We start from the raw sequence: 24,878 nt of genomic DNA, 5'->3' as shown, positions 1-24,878 counted from the left end.
GATGAAGCCATTACCATTATAACAGTGTTGGTGAAACTTTTGGCACCAAGTGCCGAAACGGGAGCACGTGCACGTGCGCAGGGGAGGGCTTGAAACCAAAAGAGCAGCTCCCTGGCGATCATGTGTGCACTGGGAAGTTGAGCTTCTGGTTTCCAGCATGCACACTGGTCACATGGTCTTCCGGTTTTTTTGCGCACATGCGTGTGTGAAGACCAGCAGAAACCAGAAGCTCAGCTTCCTGGCGCGCACATACACTCCAGAGAGCTGCTCTTCCAGTTTCCGGTGCTCCCCCATGTGCGAAGACCAGCTGGCCAGCGTGCATGTGCGCACCGGAACCCGGAAGAGCAACAGGCGATGGCTGGCGTGCCCAGAGAGATGGCTCTCCGTGCCATTTCCGGCACATGTGCCATAGGTTCGCCATCACTGCCAACCCCTGGGCCGCAGCCCCAAACCCTCTGCAGCCCACTCAGAAACAATCTGTGTGAGCAGTGGATGCTTTCATAAGCTGCAGGCACTTGTGCGAGCACGCAAAGCTCCATTTGTGCGAGTAGTGGGCACAAATGACTGTCGCTTGAGGAAATGGAGGTCTGCACGCTCGTTTCACACAACAATCCCCTCTACCTCGGCTCCCCTCCCACAAGGCCACCAAGACATAATGTTTGGGAAGGCTGATATTTAAAATATATTGTCGTGTCCCACTCCTCCGCTGACGGCCGGGTCAGGGAAATCCGAATCAGGCTTGCCTCTGCAGCTCTGCCCAAAGTCCTAGCAAAGTCCTCAGAGCAGGCAGGAGACCAGAAAGTGACTTCAGCAAGGTAAGTTCGACTTTGCCTGACTCAGAGACTGCCAGAAAGCAGATCCTTTATATAGGCCATGGGTGTGGCTCCATGACTCAGCACTCATTAAGGCCTGCCCCTCCCTTCCTTCTGTTGCCTCCGCCTATCCAGTCTTCTGATGCGAGGGTCACTCCAATCAGCAGCTGTTGGAAATAAACTTTCCTCAGGCTCACATGCTGTGGAGGAGGGGGAGGGGTCTAGCTGCTCCGTTTGCCTGGGCATGGAGCCAGGGCTGGGGCCGGGGGGTGCTTCCTCCTCTGCAGCCTGCTTGGGCATGGAGCCAGGGCTGGGACCGGGAGGTGCCCCCTCCTCTTCAGCTTGTCTGGGCATGGAGCCAGGACTGGGGCCGGGAGGCATACATTCCTCCGTGTTTGGGAGCAGATAAGAAGGCCCCGGCTGCTGTGAGAGCGGGCAAGACACAACATATATATTTGGGAAATACTCCATGTCTGTATTTAGTCCTGTTCAACTAGAAATGCCCCACTAACTGTCTATGAAGATTCTCAGTCATCCAGGTCATGGTTGTCCCTAAGATGCTTTTTCAAGAGGCAACTGGACTTTTTGGTTTTTCTTTGAAGACGTTTCGCTTCTCATCCAAGAAGCTTCTTCAGCTCTCATCCAAGAAGCTTCTTGGATGAGAAGCAAAACGTCTTCAAAGAAAAACCAGAAAGTCCAGTTGCCTCTTGAAAAAGCACCTTTAGGACGGCCGACCTACTGTACGTGTGTAACTATTATGCTTAGTCTAGCAGTCTGTGAGAATGTAGCTATCATTTTAGCGTTTGTTTTCCATTACACTAATCTCTCCCCAGCTCTTTACAACAATAAACAAAACCCCTTAATTTTCTTTCCTTAGAAAATTCCAAACTGGCTGTGTCATCTCATTTGCTTTTTCTGTTCACTTTTACTGAAAGAGATAGACTTGGCTGCTGTAAATTAGGTCACTAAAGCTTAAAAGTCTAAGCAGGCAAACATTTGCCCATCATCAGGTATCATATTGGTGGAAAAGGTAAAAGGAATGTGAGGATTTCGTAGGGAAAATAGGAGATAGGAGCTGCAGGAGAATACACAAAGATACCCCAAATTCAAAGATTACACAGCATTCTCTGACAAGGACATGACAGGAGTAGGCCAATGGGATAGCTTGTTTTTTTTTGGGGGGGGGGCAACGATCTCAGCTGCTGGGCAGACTCATACCAAGGAAGATAATAGCCTTGAATAACCTAGTTCATTAGAGAATTTCTCAAACCTTTAAAGTAGCTCAAGCTGTCATTAATTAATGCCATATTTTATTTATGTAGTGATTTTCAGAGAGAGGCAGTATTCAGAGCTGAAGCAGGAAAAATAGTTTAGACCAGGACTGTCACACTCTCGGCGTACGGGCCAGATGCGTCACATGCTGGCCACGCCCACGCCCGGTTTAGCGAAGGGTGGGGGGAAGTTGCGATACGTCATGTGACAATGCTGTGACGACGTGAGTTTGACACTCCTGGTTTAGACGTAGAGGAGCACACCTGGTGAACTTGAAAGGGAGCGCCTTAAAGAAGCCATATCTATTTCCTGCCACTCAAGTAGAAGGCATCAAGCATATGTGAATATCACCATTTCCCTCTTTTTGTTGCTACACTGCTTCATTCTCTTTACAATATAATGTTATATTATATAAGGTCCTCTGGTGGCTCAGCAGACTAAGTCTGTCTGTTATTAACACAGCTGCTTGCAATTACTGCAAGTTCAGGTCCCACCAGGCCCAAGGTCGACTCAGCCTTCCATCCTTTATAAGGTAGGTAAAATGAGGACCCAGATTGTTGGGGGCAATAAAAGTTGTATATAATAAATATACAAATGGATGAAGACTATTGCTTAACACAGTGTAAGTCGCCCTGAGTCTTCGGAGAAGGGTGGGATATAAATTCAAATTTTAAAAAAATGTTTAATCTTAAATCCTTTTACTCTTTTGTGGATTTTTAAAGCGTTGTAATTTTTTTTTGACCGGGGGGAGGCGGGGCTACAGGTAGTCCTCGACTTACAACAGTTCCTTTAGTGACCATTTACCATTACAACGGTGCTGAAAAATGTGATTTATGATCGCTTTTCATACTTACGACCATTGCAGCATCACCATGGCCACAATATCAGTATTGATATTTGGCAGCTGACTCATATTTAGGATGGTTGCAGTGTCCGGGGTCATGTGATGACCTTTAGCGGCCTTCTGACCAGCAAAGTCAGTGGGTAAGCCAGATTCCCTTAACAACCGTGTTACTAACTTAACAACTGTAGTGATTGACTTGACAACTGTGGCAAGACAGGTCGTAAAATGGGGCAAAACTCACTTAACAGCCGTCTTGCTTAGCAACAGATTTTTTCACCCACTATTGATCATAAGTCAAGGACTACCCATACAAAAAAGGGTTTCCAATATTTGTTTTGTTCTCTGCTTCAGATTTTTATTCTGCATGTAGATTTCAGACTATTACCTCACTTCCAGGATTTCTTTCAGATGTCCTGTAGGGAAGTGCATTAAAAAACATTAAGAAAATAATTGAATTTTACAATTTAAACCTTTTAATATTTTGTTTGTGTGTGTGCGCGCTCTCTCTCTCTCTCATTCATCTTTTGAATCAAGAAAGTTTGAAGATGACTACTTTGCATGCTTCCTAGCCTGGTGCCTTCTTAGGATTTGAAGGGAAATTCCTTTTTAATTATGTGATTTAGACTGATTAGTCAAGAAGAAAACATTTAGTCCATTGTGATCCCTATTTTTTTAAATTGTTAAGTCTTATCTCATTCAATACTGTACTGAAGCAGCTTGCAAAATTAAGCTAATTTCGTTGACATGTAGAAAAGCTTCTTTTGTAATTGAAGAAAAATATATCTAGAGAAGATATGCATAACTGGCAACCAAATTTCAAAAATACTTCTGCATGAAATCGATTTTTTTTTATATGTATTTATATCCTACCCTTCTCCGAAGACTCAGGGCGGCTTACACTATGTTAAGCAATAGTCTTCATCCATTTGTATATTATATACAAAGTCAACTTTTATTGCCCCCAACAATCTGGGTCCTCGTTTTACCTACCTTATAAAGGATGGAAGGCTGAGTTGACCTTGGGCCTGGTGGGACTTGAACCTGCAGTAATTGTAAGCAGCTGCTGTTAATAACAGACTGTCTTACCAGTCTGAGCCACCAGAGGCCCTAATTTGAAGTTTCAGCAGACTATTAAAGGAGGGACATGTCCGCTTTTGATTCTGGCTCTACTTACCACAGGGAGGTAGCTTTCCGCAAAGTTAACTCCGCAGGAGTATAGCCCTTGATAGGAAGAAAAATGATTTTCTTGCTTCTTACCTAAGGAAAAAGGTTCTTTTTCAGGTATTGGGTTGCCTTATGCAACACTACACATAGTGTGGGCACCTATTCAAAAAATATTGAAATGGTTAAATTTTACTTATTTATAATTTAGATTTCTAAGGCCATCAAAGTCAACAGCAACCCTTCAACAAGAGTCTTGAGTAAGAATGCTGAATTTTAAAAGATTAGTTCAAGTAAAGGATAATTGAGAAAAAAATGTTTCACACAATCCCTAATATCTGTAATTTGTGAAAACTATTTTTAAGGAAAAAGCAAATTTAGGTATCATGAAATTGTAGAGACATTTTTGCTGGTCAACTTGAAAAAAACCTGCTCTTAAAATTAATATGATTAATACACCCACAAAAGTCTAGAAATTTGATGGGTTATAGAGGTAGATCAGTAACTTTCTGCAGGGGGCAATATTTAAGTACTCAGAAGAAGGTTTGCACATTGGAGAAATATCAGAGTTAATTCAAATTAATACCTAATAAATACAGCTTGATAAAAGACATAATGCATTTAGAATGTATGAGCTACCTATTCATTATACGAATTTGCTTCTGTAATGACTTTTAAATGAATGACTTTTCACCCAGCTTCATTTCTCCTTTGAGTTATGCTAGGGCAGTTTATTGAATCTTAGGGGAGGCTCATTGGAAATTATCGTTTTGCATAAACTATATGAAATTTGGCATAATGTATAATATTTCATGGATAAATCAGGACAAAGCTTTGATCCTCTCTTTGGTTAAATTGCAGCTGAGACACCTACCTAGTGGCAAGGGTGAATACAGAATCTTGGGGAAGAATAATTCAATACTATCATATTTGCTGGGAAATATGAATAGAATAGTGCAATGGCTACCCTGGAGGCAGAATGCGGAAAATAATAGGTAAAAATGTGATGGCCTGATTTTTTTTAAAATACATTTTTAAAAAAAATAATCAGATCTTGTGTTGCTTTTCTGAGAACCGAAGAGTGAAACATTTACAAAATACTAGTGAAATGCTTTATTTATAAAATAATGAATATAGTAAAAAAGATGCTGAACTATTGCTCTTCTTTATATTTCCAAAATGTTTTCTTTTCATTCATAATAGGGTCTGTGTTGAGTGTCAGAGTACTGTAATCCATGTGCACAGATGGCAACAATCAATCAATCACCATTTCCTCTTTCATTAAATAGCTCAATATACACCCTCTTCTCCCATTTTCCCCCATAGCAGCAGTCCTTTGGATGAGTTGTACTGGAAACACTGTCATTTTCATTAAAGAAGTATGGTGAATTGAGTCCTGATCTGCTTGTTGGTTGTAATGGGCAGTTGGATTAACCTTGAGGAACAGGGAAGAGCTGCAATTAAGTCAACTGTCAATAACAAATCTGAGGCTGGACAGAAATGCAAAAAAATCAGTGGTGAAATGTAAAATTTGTTACTACTGGTTGTGTAGGTGTGGCTTGGTGGGGAGGGGTAATGTGACTGGGTGGGTGTGGCCAACTTTTTTTTTCTTTTAAAAGCATTTTTTTCTACAACCTCTTCGGCCGAAACAAATGCTTTTAAAAGGCTCTGACGATCCCAGCTGAGTTGCCTGATCGTCAGAGGCTTTTGTTTTCTTTTAAAAGCTTTTTTTTTTGCCTTTAAAAGAAAAAAAAGCCTTTGACGATCAGGCAACTCAGCTGGGATCATCAGAACCTTTTAAAAGCATTTTTCTAGAACCTCTTTGGCCGAAGAGGTTGTAAAAATGCTTTTAAAAGGCTCTGGGATCGTAAAAGCCTTTTAAAAACATTTTTTACAACCTCTTGTAGAAAAACTGAGCCGCATGATCATCAGAGGCTTTTTTTTTTACTTTTAAAAGCATTTTTTGGGCAGAAGAAAAAATGCTTTTAAAAGGCTCTGGGATCGTAAAAGCCTTTTAAAAACATTTTTTACAACCTCTTGTAGAAAAACTGAGCCGCATGATCATCAGAGGCTTTTTTTTTTACTTTTAAAAGCATTTTTTGGGCAGAAGAAAAAATGCTTTTAAAAATTTTAAAAAAAACCTCTGATGATTGCACAGCTCAGCTGGGCGGGGTGGGGGGGCAGGGATTTTTGCTACCACTTCTCCGAACCACCCGCTGCCATCGTTACCGGATCAGGTGATCCGGTCCGAACCGGGAGCATTTCATCCCTGAAAAAAATGAGTAAGCATCTCAGATATGACTCTCTCTGGTTGTCATGATGATAAAGGGGAGAGGGGACACTTTCAGATTTGCATGATTCTGTTACTATAACTTTATAATAAAGAGATATTAGCATTTATAACTCTGGCGCCTAGACTGGTATACCTTGATGGACTGACATGGATTGTCTGTTGCTGATTTTTTTTTTTTAATCTAAAGGTTGGTGTATCTCTTATGACTGGGCATAACTGGATGTGATTGATTGATTGATTTCATTGCTGGCTGTTTTCTTTATTTACCAAATAGACAACATTGAGCTTTCCTGGCTTTTTTAGAATTCTTCAGCTTTTAATTCACAACACAGTTAGTGAATGGACAACACACACACACACACACACACACACACACACACACACACACACACACACACACACCAAACATGATAATTGTGTAGCAGATTCAAATTACAGGTATTTCATGGTTTGTTTCTAAAATATCAAAGTGAATTTAAGTTAGTAAAGGGGGGAAATAGGCTTATTGCATTAAATTGCTTTTTTTGGTGTAGGGAAATGTTTTCCCCATGGCTTACATATTTTTACATTTTTACCAACCAAGTAAAGAGATACAGTCCAGTAGAACTCTATTGTTCTAATTTTTGACTGTTAAGATGGAATTCAGTGCAATTACCCGTTCTACTGCAGCCTTCCACTTTAGTTTTGAGAGACTTTGCGTGTTACATATTATGAAGTCTGTAGACACCACTATTCCAAGATGCTTTACTTTCAAGAATGAAAGGCAGAACCCGACTGTCTGCAAAACATAACATCAGGTTCTAGCATATGATCTCTGTTTCGAAGAATGACTTTGGGCATTCACCTATAAAAAAGGTTGAGTAACTGCAGTCTAATAGTTTGTTTGCAAGTTGGGAAGCTGAAGGTGATAAGGGAGCATCTTGTAGAGTTACTGAGTTTGGGGGTCAGACTTACTTTTTTTTTTCTGAACATATCCATGACTTGCTCTCAAATCTACAACTAGTCTAGAATGAGACAAAACAAGTAGTTACGGCCTAACCCCCTATTGCCTTCTACAAAACTGTCCTTTGTAAATTCCATTGATACAAAGGAGAGCCTTAAGATGCATTTCCAAGTTGTCAACCGTAAAATCCTTCATATATCCCTGCAGGAATACTTTTCTCTGGTTTCTCTTATTGCCTCTTCATTTGTTAAGATCAGTTGGAGTTAGCATGCGCCAGTCCCATTGGTAAAGCAGTAGCATCTGTGTGTCTGTTCTTAATTTTTGACTAAAATCTCTATCTCTGTGGACTTCAACCCCAACTCCTTAAGCAGGCCGTTGGACAGGATCATTTGTGACTTTGATCTTAACTTTGTGACCTCTGTGAGAGTCAGCATAACTTACATATTGTCCCCCTGACATGGATTCTTAATATATTTTTCATGCTACTGTTTTGATTTGTTTATATTTGTATAAATATGCTATCAAAATTTTGTTTTTCCTAATCTTCCAGATGCACGTAATCTTCTTGGGCATCAGAATGAACAGGGGAATATATTAAAGAAGTATCACTTAAAATAGGTTTTATTGCCAGTCTTAATTTAGCTTGCTCATATTGTCCTTGCCTACTTTGACTCTTGTTGTCTATGTCTGCAAGAAAATAATTGAAGGACATTGTTGCAAATACTGTTTTTTGGCTGGATGTTGAAAGAGATTGTTTTCCTAAACTTTGTGAATGTGTTGTGAGACATGTACAAATTACTTCACAGTTGTAACTTTCACATCAGTAAAGTTAATATCAACATTGAGGCATAGCCCATAAGATACGGTAAAAGGTTAGGTCAGCATTTCTGCTTCATTCCCCTGTTATGTATTAGGTATTTATAATGCGGCCATAAAATCCATCCAAGATTTGAAACTTGGCATCAACATTGGAAATCTGAAGTAACTGTTGATGTGAAACTGTGACATGATCAGCCAGCATTGCTGCTGTGTGTCATGCCCTCATCCTTGGGCAGCCAGGATGTTTAAATTTGGATTGGGGAGGTCATGTTTCAGTGGCCACTTCGGTTACAAGAAGATTCCTGTATAAATCTGGCTGGGCAGTGTCTCCCAGCTTCAAACATTTTTTTCATGGTGGCTACAGACAGGATTTTTTTTTAAAGGAACATCCAAGAACTAAGTGTGTGTGTGTGTGTGTGGGTGTATATGGACCATGAACAATTGTGTTCCAAGTATGCTCATTCCAATATGTGTGGTTTGATAGCCTCCACATAAGAGGCATGGAATTTGAACTCATTTTGTACCGCTGCATATTCATTGGTACCGAGACTTTGTACATTGTTTATCCAAACACTGGTCTCCCTTTGACTCTTACTGCAATCTGAGTACAGTAGAACCTGATTCATACCAACAAAAACGGGGAGGGAGAAGAGAAAAGCATTTTTGGCAGAGGTTAGGCCCTGGCTGGATAAACACAGGGGCTTATTTATAATCCAACAGCAATGAAGAGCAAGTAGGCAGCCCATATAAATCAAAGCCCCATTGAGAGGAGCAAGGAGAGACCAACTCTAATTCAAATATAAAGGCATTTGGGAGGTGCATTTCCTAATTGCACCATTTTCTCTTTTCTCATCAACCAGACCACACAGTCTCATTCTTGTCTATTCTTTGGCGGTTCCTTAAAAAATTCTCTTGGGAAATTGTTGGTATTAAGTAAACATCATAGAAAGCAGAGAATTGGATTGCATGGTTTTGACTTTCTCAGTTTTGCAAGAAATGACTGAAATCTAGACGTGGATCTTACTAAGGCAGTTATGACAAGTGTAGCAGCTGCTTCTCCTTTTTAAGACCTTCATTGCAACATGGGATTTCAGAAGAGAGAGTGTGTGTCCAAGATCCACTTTTATAAAATAATGTCAGAATTAAACATGCCCTTTTTTTAGTAAGGATTTGATTGTTTGTGTTCTGACATATTGTCACCTGATCAGATTTCTGGATGGTTGTGATTTAATGTATCTATGGGTGATAAGCCTGTTATTCAACAAATTAATCAGATTTTGACATGAACCAAAATTAGACATAGACAATCCCTGTCTGGCTGGAGGCTACAAATTAATTCTGCAATGAGTGTAAAGCTGCAGGATGTTTTCTGGTGAAAATTACAGGTATAAAATCCAGAGTGGAAAGGGAAAGGTTGTCTCTCTTAAGAAAACACCTGTCTCTGAAAAGTCCCTGAGGCATTGATCCCAAACTGTTGGCCTGGGGTAACATTTGACAGCTTGACACTGTAAATTGTAGGCACTTTAAAAAAAATTAAAGTGACTGGTGTAAGAATGGACATGCCCATCCTCAAAATGGCTGCCACGCTGGCTTTGCCCATTCACAAAATGGCTGCCAACCACAAAACATTAGTGATTGATGGCAAACTATTTTTTGCCTCCCTTTCTACTTTCCCTGGATGCATCCTAACAATCAAGTATGCCTTTAACTTTAACACTATTTTCTAGACAAATAGGTGTCCTTATAAACAAAGCCCTGGGCTACAGTGCTCACCACTTTTATTTCTAAGTATGTTCAAAACAGCAATGCGTAATCTGAGAGGCATTGGCTGTTGCCTTCTTTGAATTCCGCCATTTTTCTTTAAGAAGGGGGAAATTATGGACAATTATATAAGAGCTATATTTTATTAATTAAATTAAATGTATTATTACATTTTTCACTCTGTTCATGTTCACTTTTTTGCAGAGTTTTGGTCCCCTTCAGCCTAGGGAGGGGGGGAAGCTAACCTATGGAATCTGTGGAATTTAAGACACTGAAAATAACACCAATTTTAGAAGCTAATGCCTTACGTTATGGCATGCCAGCTTCTTTTTAAAGTTTGATTTAAAATTCAACCAGTCTTTTTTTTAAAAAAGCTGGCATCAAGAGAGGTGTTTCTGGGTTTCTTGCTGTCCAGGGTGCCACGTGGGGGGGGGGGTGTCTATTCTTGAAACAACACATTTTATATTTCTGGGCTTTTTGTTCTTTGTGAAGAATCCTGATTCTCCTTTCTTGGCCAAAATTGAGGCAACATTTGGATAAGATTTTAATTAAGGCTGGAGTCCAGGCGATATACCTTGTGGTAAAGCAAGAATTTCTGCTGTGCTTTGCCGCTTTAGGCATGCAAAAGATGAAAGGATCACAGTGGACAAAGGCAGGCATGCTTATTTTGGATGTCTCTTGAAATAATCAGTACCTGTAGATTAGGCCTTTCTAATCAGGTTAGTCTGTGATACTCTCACTGGAAAAAATAATCCCCATTTAGTTCACAAACTTCCTTTGATTTGTCATTTGCTGTTGGATGTTTCAAATACTTATGCCATACTGCCCTCTCATGTCCATTCTGATGGAAGCCTCTTATCATGTATATTCATAATACGATTTTATTTCTCTCGTTCCCCTTTTCTCTTGAAAGAAAACACTTTGATCAACCTTTGGAAAACATTTTGAGGCTAGGTAATTAGTGGGGCTCAACCTTTTTTTTTTAAAAAAAAAAACAGTTTCTGTAAATACCCCCCCTCCCCCTTATACTAAAAGACAAAAAAATCCTATGGCTATATTTTAACAACCGGATTTTTTTTAATTACTTACTAATTGAGTGTGATTTCCTTCAGACTGCTGTTTATTTAAAAATGTTGGTTTCATCCAAATCCCTAGCCTGTCACTGCGAATTTAATCTTTGATGAATAAATAACTATTCAACTATAGAACATCTCCTTCAGTGCTTTGAGTTATATCTTGGTTTTGCTGATTCCTTTCCCTTTCTCACTTTTGGGGCTACTATGGTGCTTATATTCTTGCAACTGCAAAAATACTGGTTGAACAAGGAGTTATTTGCCATAGCTGGAAAGAGCAAACAAATCAAAACATGGCTGAAAGGTAAAAATCTCCTTGAACCGAATTTGAGTTCTAGAGACTTTATGAGTATGGATACAGCCACGTAGCATTTTTGGCAGTAGAGGATAAGTGCTTTGTCATTGCCTTCATCTGTGATTTTTATTTTTATTTCTTATTCTAGCCCCAGTTACTGGAATTTGCTTGTGGTTTCCCATGCATGCATGAACCAGATCCTGTTTCAAGCATTTCAAGTTCAAGCAAAATGGGCTAGAAACAGCCACCAAGTTGGTCAAATCATTGCTAGGATTTCCCAAGTATGCACACAGATATTGTGTGTGTGTGTGTGTGTGAGTGTGTGTGTACACATGCAGTGTAAATAGCTGTTAGGAAACCAGACATGTTCTCTTTGCTTGTTGTGAGGTCTCGTTACTTGTCCCAACTTCTGCCAACCTAGCAGTTCGAAAGCACGTTAAAGAAATGCAAGTAGAAAAATAGGCACCACCTTTGGTGGGAAGGTAACATGCCGGCCACATGACCACGGAGACGACTTCAGACAGTGCTGGCTCTTCGGCTTTGAAATGGAGATGAGCACCGTCCCCTAGAGTTGGGAACGACTAGCACATATGTGCAAGGGGAACCTTTACCTTTACCTTATGCCACTGAATTGAACCAGTTCACAGCAATTTACAGTAGAAATCAAACTAGAAATCCAGTGAAATCGAACAGTAATATTTTGTATATAGGATCATTATAATGATAGTTGTAGCTAAAGTTTCATCTACATTGCAGCAAACTGGAACTGGAAAGTGTTTTGTAAATGTTCTACTTTAACCAGAGAAGATGCCAGGACTGGTGGATCCTTGCCTCTGGGAAGTGTCACACAGTGTTGGATTAAATACTATCAAGGATAAATACTATCTTCAGTAGCAGCTCACAGTCTTGGGTGTGCAGGATAAATGCATAGGTCAGGCCAGTCCCAATTGGAAAACATGATCTTGAAGATATTTGGAAGCTAATCCATCTAGGGCTTTATAAGTGAAAACCAGCTTCTTGAATTGTACCTAGAAGCTCACAGAAAACTAATGCAGCATTTGCAGTACAGGTGTGAGACTAAATTATTTCCACTCCAGCAGTTTTCATATTTTGACCTATTTATCCACTCCTCCATAGATTGATTAGAAACATCTTCTAAACATGTTTTTACAATGCCCCATTTCAACAATTTTATGTATAGCTGTATGTTTGTGGGCAGCAGATTTCCATTGCTATCCATTTATGATAGCAGGGACACTGACATATTTTTTTCTTTTTTTAAGCTATCCCAAATGCTATAAGATGTTTGCAGAATTTCAGCAATCTTACCCCTGAAGTCTTGTCATAAATCGCATGAGATTTTGCTCAAATCATTATCGTCATCATCATCATTAACAACAACATTTTAGAAGGGCTACAGAGGTTCCAGATGCTCATGGACATTTGTGGATATGATGATCCCTCATATATGTAATATGAAGCTGTTTCAGTAGATTATTGAACAGAAATTCCTCTATTATTAATGAGTATTCAAATGCTTGTAATCATTCACTGAAGAAAACACAGGTAGGCTAGATAAAGTAGTAAATGGTTGTTTTGTTTTTGTTTTGTTTTGTTTTTTATGCATGGTCATTACCTGGATGCCACCTAACTATTCTCTAGTAGGCTTGAAAATTGTCCATTTTTAGACACAAATACATTATGAGCAATGAATCCATTTTTGGATAGAAATCCAGTTACCACATATTCCTAACATGCTGTATTATTTTTTTATATTTTTTAGGGTTATATCCTTCATCGTGACCTCATGGTTTAAGCGGGCATAAAGATGAGTATAAGCAGTGATGAGGTTAACTTCCTCGTATATAGATATTTGCAAGAGTCCGGTGAGTAATATTTATCTGAGGAATTCATTTTGAAACTAAGAATTAAGATTAAACTGAAAAAAAATTGAAATTCATCTTAGTCTGTCTGGCAGGATTAAAGAGAAAAAAAATACTATTGTGTTGAATCACAGTGATTTTCCCATAGCCTTTCTTCATATATGTTGGTGGAATGGCTTTAAGAGGTGAAAATTGGAAAGACAGTTCAGTGTTTCCATTCTTACTTGTAAATTTGTAATCCAAGAGCAGTTGCGTTCTGGGGTCATTTAGGGTTTTATGTTGCCTAAATTGCTGGGGGCTGTCATTGGATATCTGGAATACAGAGTGACCAGTTGGCTGGTCACTTAACCTAGCACCGGTTTCCACCAGAGTCAAAAATAGCTATGCAGATATTTGGCAGTTGTCTGGAGGAAATGGAATCCAAAGAAATGGAGTTCCATAAAGTTAGTTGTTGCTCATGCCTGGGAATTATCCTTTCCTGGAAGACGTAACATTTCTGCCAAAATCGGGCCTTAGGGATAAGGAATGCTTGAATCTTGTGGCTCATTCACCAGCTACAACTCTATCTGAACTAGGATACCCTAGAAACTCCCTAATAGCCTCCTAGTTAGATTAATTTATGTGACATCTATCCAACCAAGCAATCGAAAAATGGCATCTGGAATAGAGAATATAGCCAAAGTATTATAGGAATATAACCAAGGAGTTATAGCAGTTAAATTGTTGAACTAGTCTACAAAAGCAGAAAGATGAATTTGTTTGTTTGTTTGATCTAATTTATATGGCCTCCCACCACATAAAACAAACAACTCTGGATATCTTACAACATAAGCTATTTTTAGAAGAACTTCAGCCACAGAATCTCATGGATGACACTCACACTCTCTCCTCTACACCCCTAATTGTTATGGGGATATCTGGGAGGATAAGCATATATGTTGCCTTGAGCACCTCTTATAAAAGATGGTACATAAATTTAATAATAAAGATTGGGTGGGAAGAGTTAGGGCCCACCATTTGTATCTCATTGATAGGTATTATTTACAGGAAGAAAGCCCTCTCAGTGGCATCCCCCCAATTGTAACTGTTAAAAAACTGTTAAAAAAACAAATAATTCCCTCAACACTGTGAAACTAATTACTAAGTCTGCATTACTATTAATCTTCTCATCGTTCCTATCACCTATCACCTCCCACTTATGACTGTTTGACTGTAACCTTGTTGCTGGTATCCTTAAGATTTATATTGACTGTTTCCTAATATGATTTGATTGCTTATTTGTACCTTATGACTATCATTAAGCGTACCTTATAATTCTTGATGAACGTAGCTTTTCTTTTATGTACACTGAGAGCGTATGCATCAAGAGTCCTAGTGGATAACCATTTAGATATGAGCCAGCAGTGTGCAGCAGCTGTTAAAAAAGCCAACACAGTTCTGGGCTGCATAAACAGAGGGATAGAATCAAGATCACGTGAAGTGTTAGTACCACTTTATAATGCCTTGGTAAGGCCACACTTGGAATATTGCATACAGTTTTGGTCGCCACGATGTAAAAAAGATGTTGAGACTCTAGAAAGAGTGCAGAGAAGAGCAACAAAGATGATTAGGGGACTGGAGGATAAAACGTATGAAGAATGGTTGCAAGAACTGGGTATGTCTAGTTTAACAAAAAGAAGGACTAGGGGGAGACGACTTCCGGTATCCAGCGGCAACGGACGTCTGGAAGGCTTCTCCTGCCTCCAGCGCCCGAATCCGGCCGCCGCCGAGGCCCTCAGGGGCCAGGTGTTCCGAAAAGGACACCTGCCGCACGGACGGCTCGCCAGGGGTCTCCCAGCCGACATACAGGACTGTGGGGACCGATGCTGGCGCGTCCTAGGCTCGGCGGGGTTCGGAGGCCACAGGCCGCGGCCATTATTTTGGTCGCCGCTTGCCGCTGTGCCCGTGACACCGGGCATTGGATTTATAACTGCAGCAGCCTGGTGGTGAACAGGGCACGGAGAAGAATTGAGGAGGAGAAGGAAGGAATATCGGTAAACGTGAGTGGAGTGCTCCGAGTGCGGGGGTTTTTCTCCCCTGCGGTTGGAAGGAGCACGAGTTATTCTGGAGAGAGGAGAACTTAAAATAAGAAGATTACGGTTTTGTGGAGCTCTGGAGAGAAGAGGTGATGGAGAAATTTAGGAGGGAAGGTTTGAGGCCCCTCCTTCTGGGGAACAGTGGTGGCGTCCAGCTTCCGCCTTCACTATGAGAATTTTGATGACATCACTTCCCTTGACTTCCTGGTTGACTAACTGTACTCTGGACTCGTTGCTCCTGTGAGTGCCCCTGGTGGATCCGGAGGAAATTACAAGGATACTGTGCCTGCCTGAGGATTTTGTATTTTTTTCCTTAATGGCAAAAGGTCAGAGACCAACTGCTGGAGAGATGGAGAGAATTTTGGAAAAGTTATCTAATATGGACAAGAAATTGGATGAAATAAGAGCAGAAATTGTGACTATCCAAAAGGATTTAAAGGATACTCAACAAGTTTCAGCAGAAAACAAGCAGAAAGTGGAAGGTTTGGAGGGTGAGATGCGGCAGTGCAGAAAAGAGAGGAGGCGACAGGCAATGCTGTGCTTGACCACAGATGGATAAAATGTCTTATTTCCTTAGGTTTCAAAATTTGGAAGAAGTGGACCAAGAAGACTTGAGAGATGTTGTGACTAAATTGTTGGGAGAATTTCTTGGGAGAGGTGTTGATTTCATGAATTGGGATGTGGATCGAGTTTATAGAGTTAATTCGCAATATGCACGCACGCATGCAGTTCCCAGAGAGGTTCATGTCAAATTTGTGAGAAGAGAGACGAGAGATGAAATTCTTAGAAAACATAGGAGTGGGGCACTGATTTACAGGGGCAGGGAGATAGCCATTCTGAGGCAGATTCCCAGACAGGTACGTGAAAAAAGAAAGAAATATTATTTTTTGTCAAGCAAATTGTACCAGAAGGAGTGGGCTTCAGATGGCTGATGCCAGAGGGATTGATGATTTTCCGGGAGGGCATTACGAAAAAATCAGTACAATTGCGGAGGCTACGGCCTATGTGGAGGAACACAAAGCCTTCCTGGAATCAGATGACCCAGGAATTGAAGAAGGGGAGGTTATAGATCATGGGGCTGAAGCGGCTGCCGCTGGTGCGGCCCTGGAGGTGGGTCAGGCTGAACCCAGAGTTCTGAGATCCAAAACTAGGAAGTGATAAAGATATTTGGGATTGTGTTGGTTTTCCTTATTCTCTTTTGTACGATATTCTGTTTATTCTTGACTCTTCTTTATTACGTATTTAAAATTTGTAAACTTAGCTACTTCGTGTCACCTGCTTGCCTTATGGCTGTTGTATGTGTTAAAAAATTTGAGTAAAATTCTTATTTTAGATAAGAAAAATGAAAATTTACCATACCTGATATGTATTTGTATAAACCTTTTTTGACTAATAAAAACTTTTTGAATAAAAAAAAAAAAAAAGAAGGACTAGGGGAGACATGATAGCTGTGTTCCAATATCTCAGGGGCTGCCACAAAGAAGAGGGAGTCAGGCTGTTCTCCAAAGCACCTGAGGGTAGAACAAGAAGCAATGGGTGGAAACTGATCAAAGAAAGAAGCAACTTAGAACTAAGGAGAAATTTCCTGACAGTTAGAACAATTAATAAGTGGAACGACTTGCCTTCAGAAGTTGTGAATGCTCCAACACTGGAAATTTTTAAGAAAATGTTGGATAACCATCTGACTGAGATGGTGTAGGGTTTCCTGCCTGGGCAGGGGGTTGGACTAGAAGGCCTCCAAGGTCCCTTCCAACTCTGATGTTATGTTTATGTTTAAGACAAATTCCTTGTATGTCCAATCACACTTGGCCAATAAAAAATTCTATTCTATTCTACTGTTTTCTTGTAAGCTGTTTTTTCCTTCTCTGAGAAGAGTGATACAGAAAAACAACAGTAATAGCAACACAATTTTAGCCAGAACTGAGGTTTAAATTTGTATACTGCCATAAAACATCTGCGTAATGCAAATCAGTAAATGCATATTTTCAATGTTTTTTTCTGGATTTCGAATCAATTTTATGTTAAATATCTGTGATCAGATTCCTAAAGTGACTTTAGCAAAGCTTCTATTTGGTGTTACTAGGTTAAGGAAGCAAATTTATGTTAACTCATGAAAGGACATTGAGGGTTGTAATTATGAAAATTTATGTATTCTTAGATTTTAAAATAATATGTGTTTTTATGATCTGTAGACTGTTTAAATAAACTGACTGATTTTTGGTACGTGGTTGGCTGACAGCTGCATTGATCCTCTTTTTAAAAAAAATCATCAAACCAAAGCAATGATGGTACAGAATTCGAATTCATCAAATATAATTCCTGATGATGTTCCATTTATAGATAATCCTTATTTACCAATGACTTGTTCGGTGATCATTTGAAGTTACAATGGTGCTGAATGGATGGTTCTTAAAACTGGCCCTCAAAGTTCCAGCTATCATAGCACCCCGGCAGAACCATGATTGTAATTCAGGTGCTTGGCAAGCATTTATGATGGTTGCAGTGTCCTGCAGTCTTCTGGTCACCAACAAAGTCAATGGGAAAACCAACAGCAAGTCCCTCTGGCTTTCCTGCACTCATGCAGTGCTGCAGCATCCCTCCTTCAGGCTCACATGCATCTCCCACATTTTTTTGTTTGGGATCCGCACTGCTTCTCATCTAATAACCCATGCATCTTTGGGTTACAACGGAAGCTGTGTTTGTTTGCTGCTAAGTCAGGGTGTCAAACACGATTTCATTGAGGGCCGCATCAGGGTTGTGTTTGACCTTGGGGGGTGGGCAGGAGGAGTGGCCACCTTGACATCATTCATGTTGTGGGTGCCGGTGGTGGTCCCAATGCTCTGCTAGTGAAAATGGAGCTCGGGAGGGCCACACACAGCTCCATGTTTGCTGGCAGACTGTGGGCTGCTCGTTTATTGTTTCCAGGGCGGCCCCGCAGGCCAGATCTAAGCACCCTATGGGCTGGATCTGGCCCACGGGCCTTGAGTTTGACACCTCTGTGCTGATACATGACATTGTGCTTAACCACTACATCAGTGATGGCTAACTTTTTTGCCATCGTGTGTCAAAAGCGGGGGGGAGTGCAGAGGGCACATGCGCATGCGTGCCCACATCCATAATTCTATGCACACACACCCATGCATGTGCGTGTGACCCCACTGTGCTCCCCCGGCTTTTGGCACACAGTGGGCCTGTTAGGCCGTTTTCCACTCTCTGCAGGCTCCAGAGCCTTTCTAGGAGTCTGGGGAGGGCAAAAACATCCTTCCCCACCCCCAGGAGGCCCTCTGGAGGCTGGAAATGGCCCGTTTGGCAAATTCCAGTGGGCCCAGAAGGCCTGAAAACCAGTTGGCCGGCACGCGCATGTGCATCGGAGCTGAGCTCGCGTGCCCGCCGATATGGCTCCACGTGCCACCTGTGGCACACATGCCATAGGTTTGTCATCACGGCACTACATCATTAAGAATGGCAATCCTAATCGGGACTGCATTTCCTAATTGTTTCTTGATTGAATATCTTCTTGGTGATCAACGCTACTGATTGATCAAGATATGATGATGTGATCACTCCTATATTCCTCTGTTCTGTAAGGGCTATTAAGCCAATGGTATTTCTTGGTCAGCTGGCTAAAAGTTGATTTATGTTTTGTTTTATTTTAGTTGAAAGTAATGGCATACGTTCAATTTACAGATGAAACAGAGTCTTTTTATTTGACATGACATAGCAAAATGGGAAACGTATGGCTATGCAGATGTTGCTTAGCTGTAATTCCTAGCATGCCTGCTTGTTAACCATGCCCGGCTGTATGATTGTGCTAGCTGACCTTATATTCCCCGTTCTATGTAGAAAATGCAAGAAAGAGTAAAATTATCTCTGTCCAAACCAGTATTCATCAAGTTTATAGACCAGTGTTTCTCAACCTTGACATGCAGCATGCTGGCTGGGGAATTCTGGGACTTGAAATCCAGACAATTTAAAGTTGCTAAGGTTGAAAAACACTGTTATAGATAGCAGGCTATATAATTCTTGGATACTATGCTTGAGTATACATTGAGCTGGAAGAATCTGAAAGACTTTTTCTGCAAAATTTGAAATATATTTTATATGTAATGGGGGGGGGGAGATGCTAGTTGGAGGCAGTTTGATTTGCATTTCTTTTAATTTTTGTCAGTGTGATAAGAAAATCTTTTGCCTGTTGGAAATTCATCAACATATTTGTTTATTTAAATACCTTCTCTCTGTCTCTCCCTCCCTCTTTCTCGCTCCCTCTCCCTCCCTTATCTCTAATGCCATTACTTTTCATCCTTCTATTTATTTAAACAAACTTGATACAACCTAAAGGTCAAGAAAACAGGAGTAAAGAGCTCTGAATCCCTTCTGTTTTTATATCTGGATGCAGTATAACTTCATTGTTCAAGTAGACAGAAAAGTCATTTTAGGAAAATGGCTCTAAGATAACCCATTGTGGGAGTTGAAGTAAGTAGGTTATCTTTAATGCAGGAAACAGCAATTTAATATTTCCTTTTAATCAGGGACAAGATACCTGAGAATTCCACTAACTCTTTCTGGTACACAGTCCCAAAAAAAGGATCTCATACCTAAATTGTCCCTGACTTTATGTGGAAGGATTCTCTTCTCCAATAAATTGAATGAAAATCCACAGAAATCATTTTTTTTGTATTATGGAAAGCTGAATACTAAGGATTAATGTGAACTGAAATAATACTGGGAGAAGCACGCATCTCTAAATAATAGACCTGTCATTTTCTGACTGTAGGTCACCTCCAGCCTTTTGATTGTCCCTGTCTGGCCCACAGTGTATGTGTGTGGTAGGCAGCCCTCCCTAACAATCCCAGTATCTTGTGTGGCCCCTTGGGAAAATTAATTGCCCTCCTCTGGTATATAGGATTAAAAATGTTTTGCCAATTTGAAGATGTGCCTGACTTCTAAGATGGTATTTACATTTGGCTTGGGTACTTTCAAAACATGGACACGGTGATTAAGACGCTGAGTTGGTTGATCGAAAGATTGGCAGTTAAGCGGTTCGAATCCTTAGTGCCACATAACGGAATGAGTTCTTGTTACATGTCCCAGCTTCTGCCAACCTAGCAGTTCGAAAGCATGTTCAAAATGCAAGTAGAAAAATAGGGACCACCTTTGGTGGGAAGGTAACAGTATTCCGTACGCTTTTGGCGTTTATTCATGCTGGCCACATGACCACGGAGATGTCTTTGGACAGCGCTGGCTCTTTGGCTTTAAAATGGAGATGAGCACCGCTCCCTAGAGTCAGGAACGACTGGCACATATTTGCGAGGGGAGCCTTTACCCTTTTTACTTTCAAAACTGTCTTTTTGTTTCCTTCACACTTTCTCTCTCATCTCCCTTCCATTCTTTTAACAAAATACTCAGTATTCCAGAAGATCGTTGCTCTTTTCATTTTCTGTTCACTAAATATTTTTAGTGTATATTTCTGGGAAAGTCGGGATTCCCTTGAGCATGCTGTCACTGCCATCATTTTTTGAGGGTGATGCTTTTTTAACTAGACAAGAATTGGCAGAAGATGTGAAGGACTTTGATCTACTATATTCAGTTCCACCAATTCCTTTCTTGGTCTCTTTTGGCTATTATTACTGTGTTATTTCTGCTCCCTTCCCTTTGTGCTTCCCACCCTCCTTCTGACTGGGCAGGATAACTAGCATAAATAAATGACCTCATATCGTGTTTAAATTTTCAGTTTCCTAGCTGATTTGTTCCCAGGAGCAGCAGAACGCCAAAGCAGACACTTCAGCTATATTAAGTTCTGCAACTTATGATTAGCTGAGAGAGCATTGTGATTCTGCCCTCTTGAATAGATAACTAAAAGATGTGGGTGTCACAAGAGGAGACAAGAGATGAAACATGTATGGTTCATTATTACAAAAATGACAAAACTTAAAACTTTGCGTCAGCTGTTGAGGAACTAGAATGTAATAGCATGGTGATAGTTAAATGCATCATTACTGTGTCGTTGTGATTTGCTGAAGACACGACTGCTGAGAGACCATTGTTCTGAAAGCCGAATACAAAAATGACTACACCAAGTTGGGAAAAGCAGATATTAAAAATAGCTTTCGGGATTAAATTTTCTAGATAATTCAGAAAACTTGAACTGCAATATGAGGCCAAGTCTTAGCAGATGGAGTTTTCATGTATGTTCTGGCCACAGAAATTTTTCAGATGTAGAGAAGAAAAACACCTCTAAGGTATCAATTCTTAAGAGTCTGGCCTGCGGTCATGCATAGATCGTCAGAATCATTTATTTTTTCATTTTATTTCTTACTTAGGTTATATTTTATGTTCCAGGAATATTATCTGAGGAAAGACTGAGTAATATTGATGACGTTTAATCCATAATAGCACCATAACAGTAATATGACCAGATAAAATTTATGGTAAAACAAGTATTGATGAAAATTGCTTTTATCTGGCATCCAAAACAGGAGAGGCCATGATAGTTTAATGTGTCTGTAGATAAAATTCAGAGTGTTAATCGCAGAAAAAGTTCTGGATGGAAATATATTCTCCTTGTTCTAAACAGAGTTGAGATCCGGGGAAGTACCTCCAAGCAAATGTTAAACTTCAATGAAGTTGTGACATCCTTGTATTCTAAGATGAATAGTCAAGTGCTAAGTTCTTTTGTTTTTTTCTTCAAGAATGTCACCCATAGATATAGACCGGGGTCTCCAACCCTTGGTCCACTACCAGGCCGTGAGCTGTTCAGAACTGGGCCGCCTAAAGCCCGGGTGAGCATGCACATCCCAACATGTGAGCAGCAGCCAAGCGTGTGTGCATTGCTCCATTTGCGTGAGCAGTGAGTGGGTGCCTACTGCTAGGCAAATGGAGCTGTGCGTGAGCACACTTGCCCACCACTTACGTGGAACCGTCTCCTCTTCCCGCCCCCCATGGATCTGCAAAGCCGGAGAGGTTGGGGAACTCTCATACAGACACAGCGAATCTTTTTTATTTTGCTTTTTTTTTTTATCAAAAGAAAGAATCCTGTCTTTTTGCTGTTAAATATACAACAAGAATTCTTAAATTTCTGCCTCCGACCAACACACTTCTTTGTAATAATAATTAACTCGAATACTTTGACTTTATTAAAGACTTATAGACCAAACACCACTGCTTTAAACATGCTTGGAAATGGACTAGAAGTCTGTGCTTCTGGTTCCTTTTATTATTATTATTATTAATTTATAGGATTAACCTTTTGCAGATCCAGCATCTGTCTCCAAGAGTTTCTAACCTTTCACCTTGTGACAGCTGGAGCTATTTAGGTGGGAAATACAGAGCCTGGACCAGAGATAATTGTTTTGAAAACATTGACCAGTAACCAGGGTAGAAAGAGAAGTTTACAATAGGCAGTCCATTTCAAAAAGGAAGGGAAAAGAAAATATGGGATTTAATGCTGGGACCAACCTGTATAGATTAGATTTTTGCTCTTCATAGTACCTGATTTTTATTACAAGTAAGAATCTATGTAGCTACAGTAATGTGTCTTACCTGGCCCAGAGGTGGTATTCAGCCAGTTCGTTCTGGTTCAGGCGAACCGGTAGCGGCAACTGAGGGTGGGCCTGCCCACCCTCCCGGACGTAACGCCGTCCCACATATTCAAGGCTGGGCGAATGTGCAGAAGGTGTGCAAGCAAAGCGCATGCACAGAAGGCCGGGCGAATGTGTGGAAGGCACATGCCTGGTGAACCAGTAGTAAGAATATGTGGAACCCACCGCTGATCTGGACCCTGTGGTTCTTATGAGAACACACTTCAGGTAGATTGTGGCAGGTCACCTATCAATTCCATTGATGGATTAGAAATCTTTTGATTCTCCATATCTCTCCAGCTATTTGCTTTTATCTAGCATGTTTCTCTATTTCAGGCAAAAAGATGAATGGGTCGATTCTTTCCTAAATGCAATTTAGATATCATGTCAAAGTACAAATCACTTAGGATTTTTTGTAAATATTTTTTTTTAAAAAAAGACCTTGATGTAATTGGATAATTTTAAAGGGATCTTATGTTCTTGGGAAATAAAAAGAAATGATTATTCAGAGAACTACATTTCTGGATCAGTGGGCAGGAGAGACTACTATGTGATAAATCAACTATCATTTCAGTTAATGGTTACTCCTTATATGAGGAAGACAGTGGTGAGATTCAAGTAATTTAACAACCGGTTCTCTGCCCTAATGATTTCTTCCAACAACCAATTTGCCAAACTGCTCAGAAAGTTAACAACCGGTTCTCCCGAAGTGGTGTGAACTGGCTGAATCCCACCACTGGAGGAAGAGTAACATCCAAAAAGGAGCTGAAGAGACACATTAATGCCAGTGATGGCATGTGTGTGATCCTCACAGACTTGTTATCTGCAAGATTCTTTAGTAACACTTGCACATGCTCTGAATCTGTCTGTCATCAGTGCACAGGCCTCAGGGAGGTCCATCATAATTTAAAACAATCACTATAAGTGATTGATCATCAATTGAGGGCTACATCTGTCCATTTTGTTGGTGTGTATAGAATTTGAGTATCCTGAAGGTCTTACAAAGATCCTAGGTTTGTGAGGTTTCTAACTTTAAAATAGTACATAAAACAAACACAATATCATATTTTATAAGTACTACTACAAAATCCAGATTTAAAAAGAAGACACCATAAGCCTGAAACCTCAAATTATTTAGCTTCGAGAAACAGAACCTCTCCGTTCAAAGCTGTTCTAGATCCTAAATAGAATGGAATGATTCCTAAATAAGCTCAAACTTCTGGGTACTTTGGCACTTAACAAGTAGAGTATTGCTTGGGGAAAAAATGCACATGGGATTGTATTTCTGGCTATAATCTCAACCTTTCCATTTCGGGGTTGTGCTTCTTTCAAGCACAGATTTATGTCCCCCTTCAGAAGGGGTTTAAAGGTAAATAAGAAGATGTGTGGCATAATTGCAAGTCATAAACTTGTGATAGGGAATTATCTCTCACTCAGCTTCCCCCCCGCCCCTTCAATTTTTATCCCACCACAAAAGCTGGCATTCAAAACTTGAAAGAATCGATGGAGTTTTTTGCTCCATTTTATGACCTCTCTTGACACATTTGTTAAGTGTACCCCTGCCGTTGTTAAGTTTGTAACACAGTTGTTAAATGAATCTGGCTTCCCCATTGACTTTGTTTGTCAGAACCATGATGGAAAAGTTACAAATGGTGATATCGCCCTGTGAAACGGCAACTGTCATAAATACATGCCTGCTGCCAAGCATCCAAATTTTGATCACATGACCATGGGGAAGCTGCAAGTGGGGGAAAATGGTCATAAATCACTTTTTTTAAATGCCATTGTAACTTCAGTCACTAAACAAATGGTTGTAGGTTGAGAACTACCTTTATTGTTTTCCCCAGAAGCAATTTCACCTCTTTCCTCACTATCATCAGTTATATGTGGCCTTTTTATTCAAAAAAGATGATTGGGGACTGGAGGCTAAAACATCCGAAGAACGGTTGCATGAACTAGGTATGTCTACTTAATGAAAAGAAGGATTAGAGGAGACATGATAGCTGTGTTCCAGTATCTCAGGGGCTGCCACAAAGAAGAGGGAGTCAAGCTATTCTCCAAAGCACATGA

The 24,878-nt window shown here is 40.3% G+C and overlaps 1 protein-coding gene across 9 annotated transcripts in view; it reads left to right on the top strand.

Annotated features, from left to right (window-relative positions):
- TBL1XR1 (TBL1X/Y related 1) overlaps positions 1-24,878 on the top strand; it is a 296,615-nt gene that overhangs the window by 234,214 nt on the left and 37,523 nt on the right. For 6 of the 9 annotated variants that reach the window (XM_058189221.1, XM_058189222.1, XM_058189225.1 and 3 more), the window contains one exon: positions 13,057-13,159. In XM_058189221.1, coding sequence (XP_058045204.1) covers positions 13,102-13,159 — 58 coding nt within the window. In that variant the 5' untranslated portion in view covers positions 13,057-13,101. Of the gene's footprint in view, positions 1-12,556; positions 12,840-13,056; positions 13,160-24,878 lie in introns of all 9 variants that reach the window. The other 3 variants (XM_058189228.1, XM_058189229.1, XM_058189231.1) reach the window with 1 other exon arrangement.

Source organism: Ahaetulla prasina, chromosome 6 (genome assembly GCF_028640845.1).
Source record: "Ahaetulla prasina isolate Xishuangbanna chromosome 6, ASM2864084v1, whole genome shotgun sequence".
Lineage (NCBI taxonomy): Eukaryota > Metazoa > Chordata > Lepidosauria > Squamata > Colubridae > Ahaetulla > Ahaetulla prasina.
The sequence above is the reverse complement of the archived record's forward strand: the minus strand, read 5'-3'. Positions and strand labels throughout refer to the sequence as shown.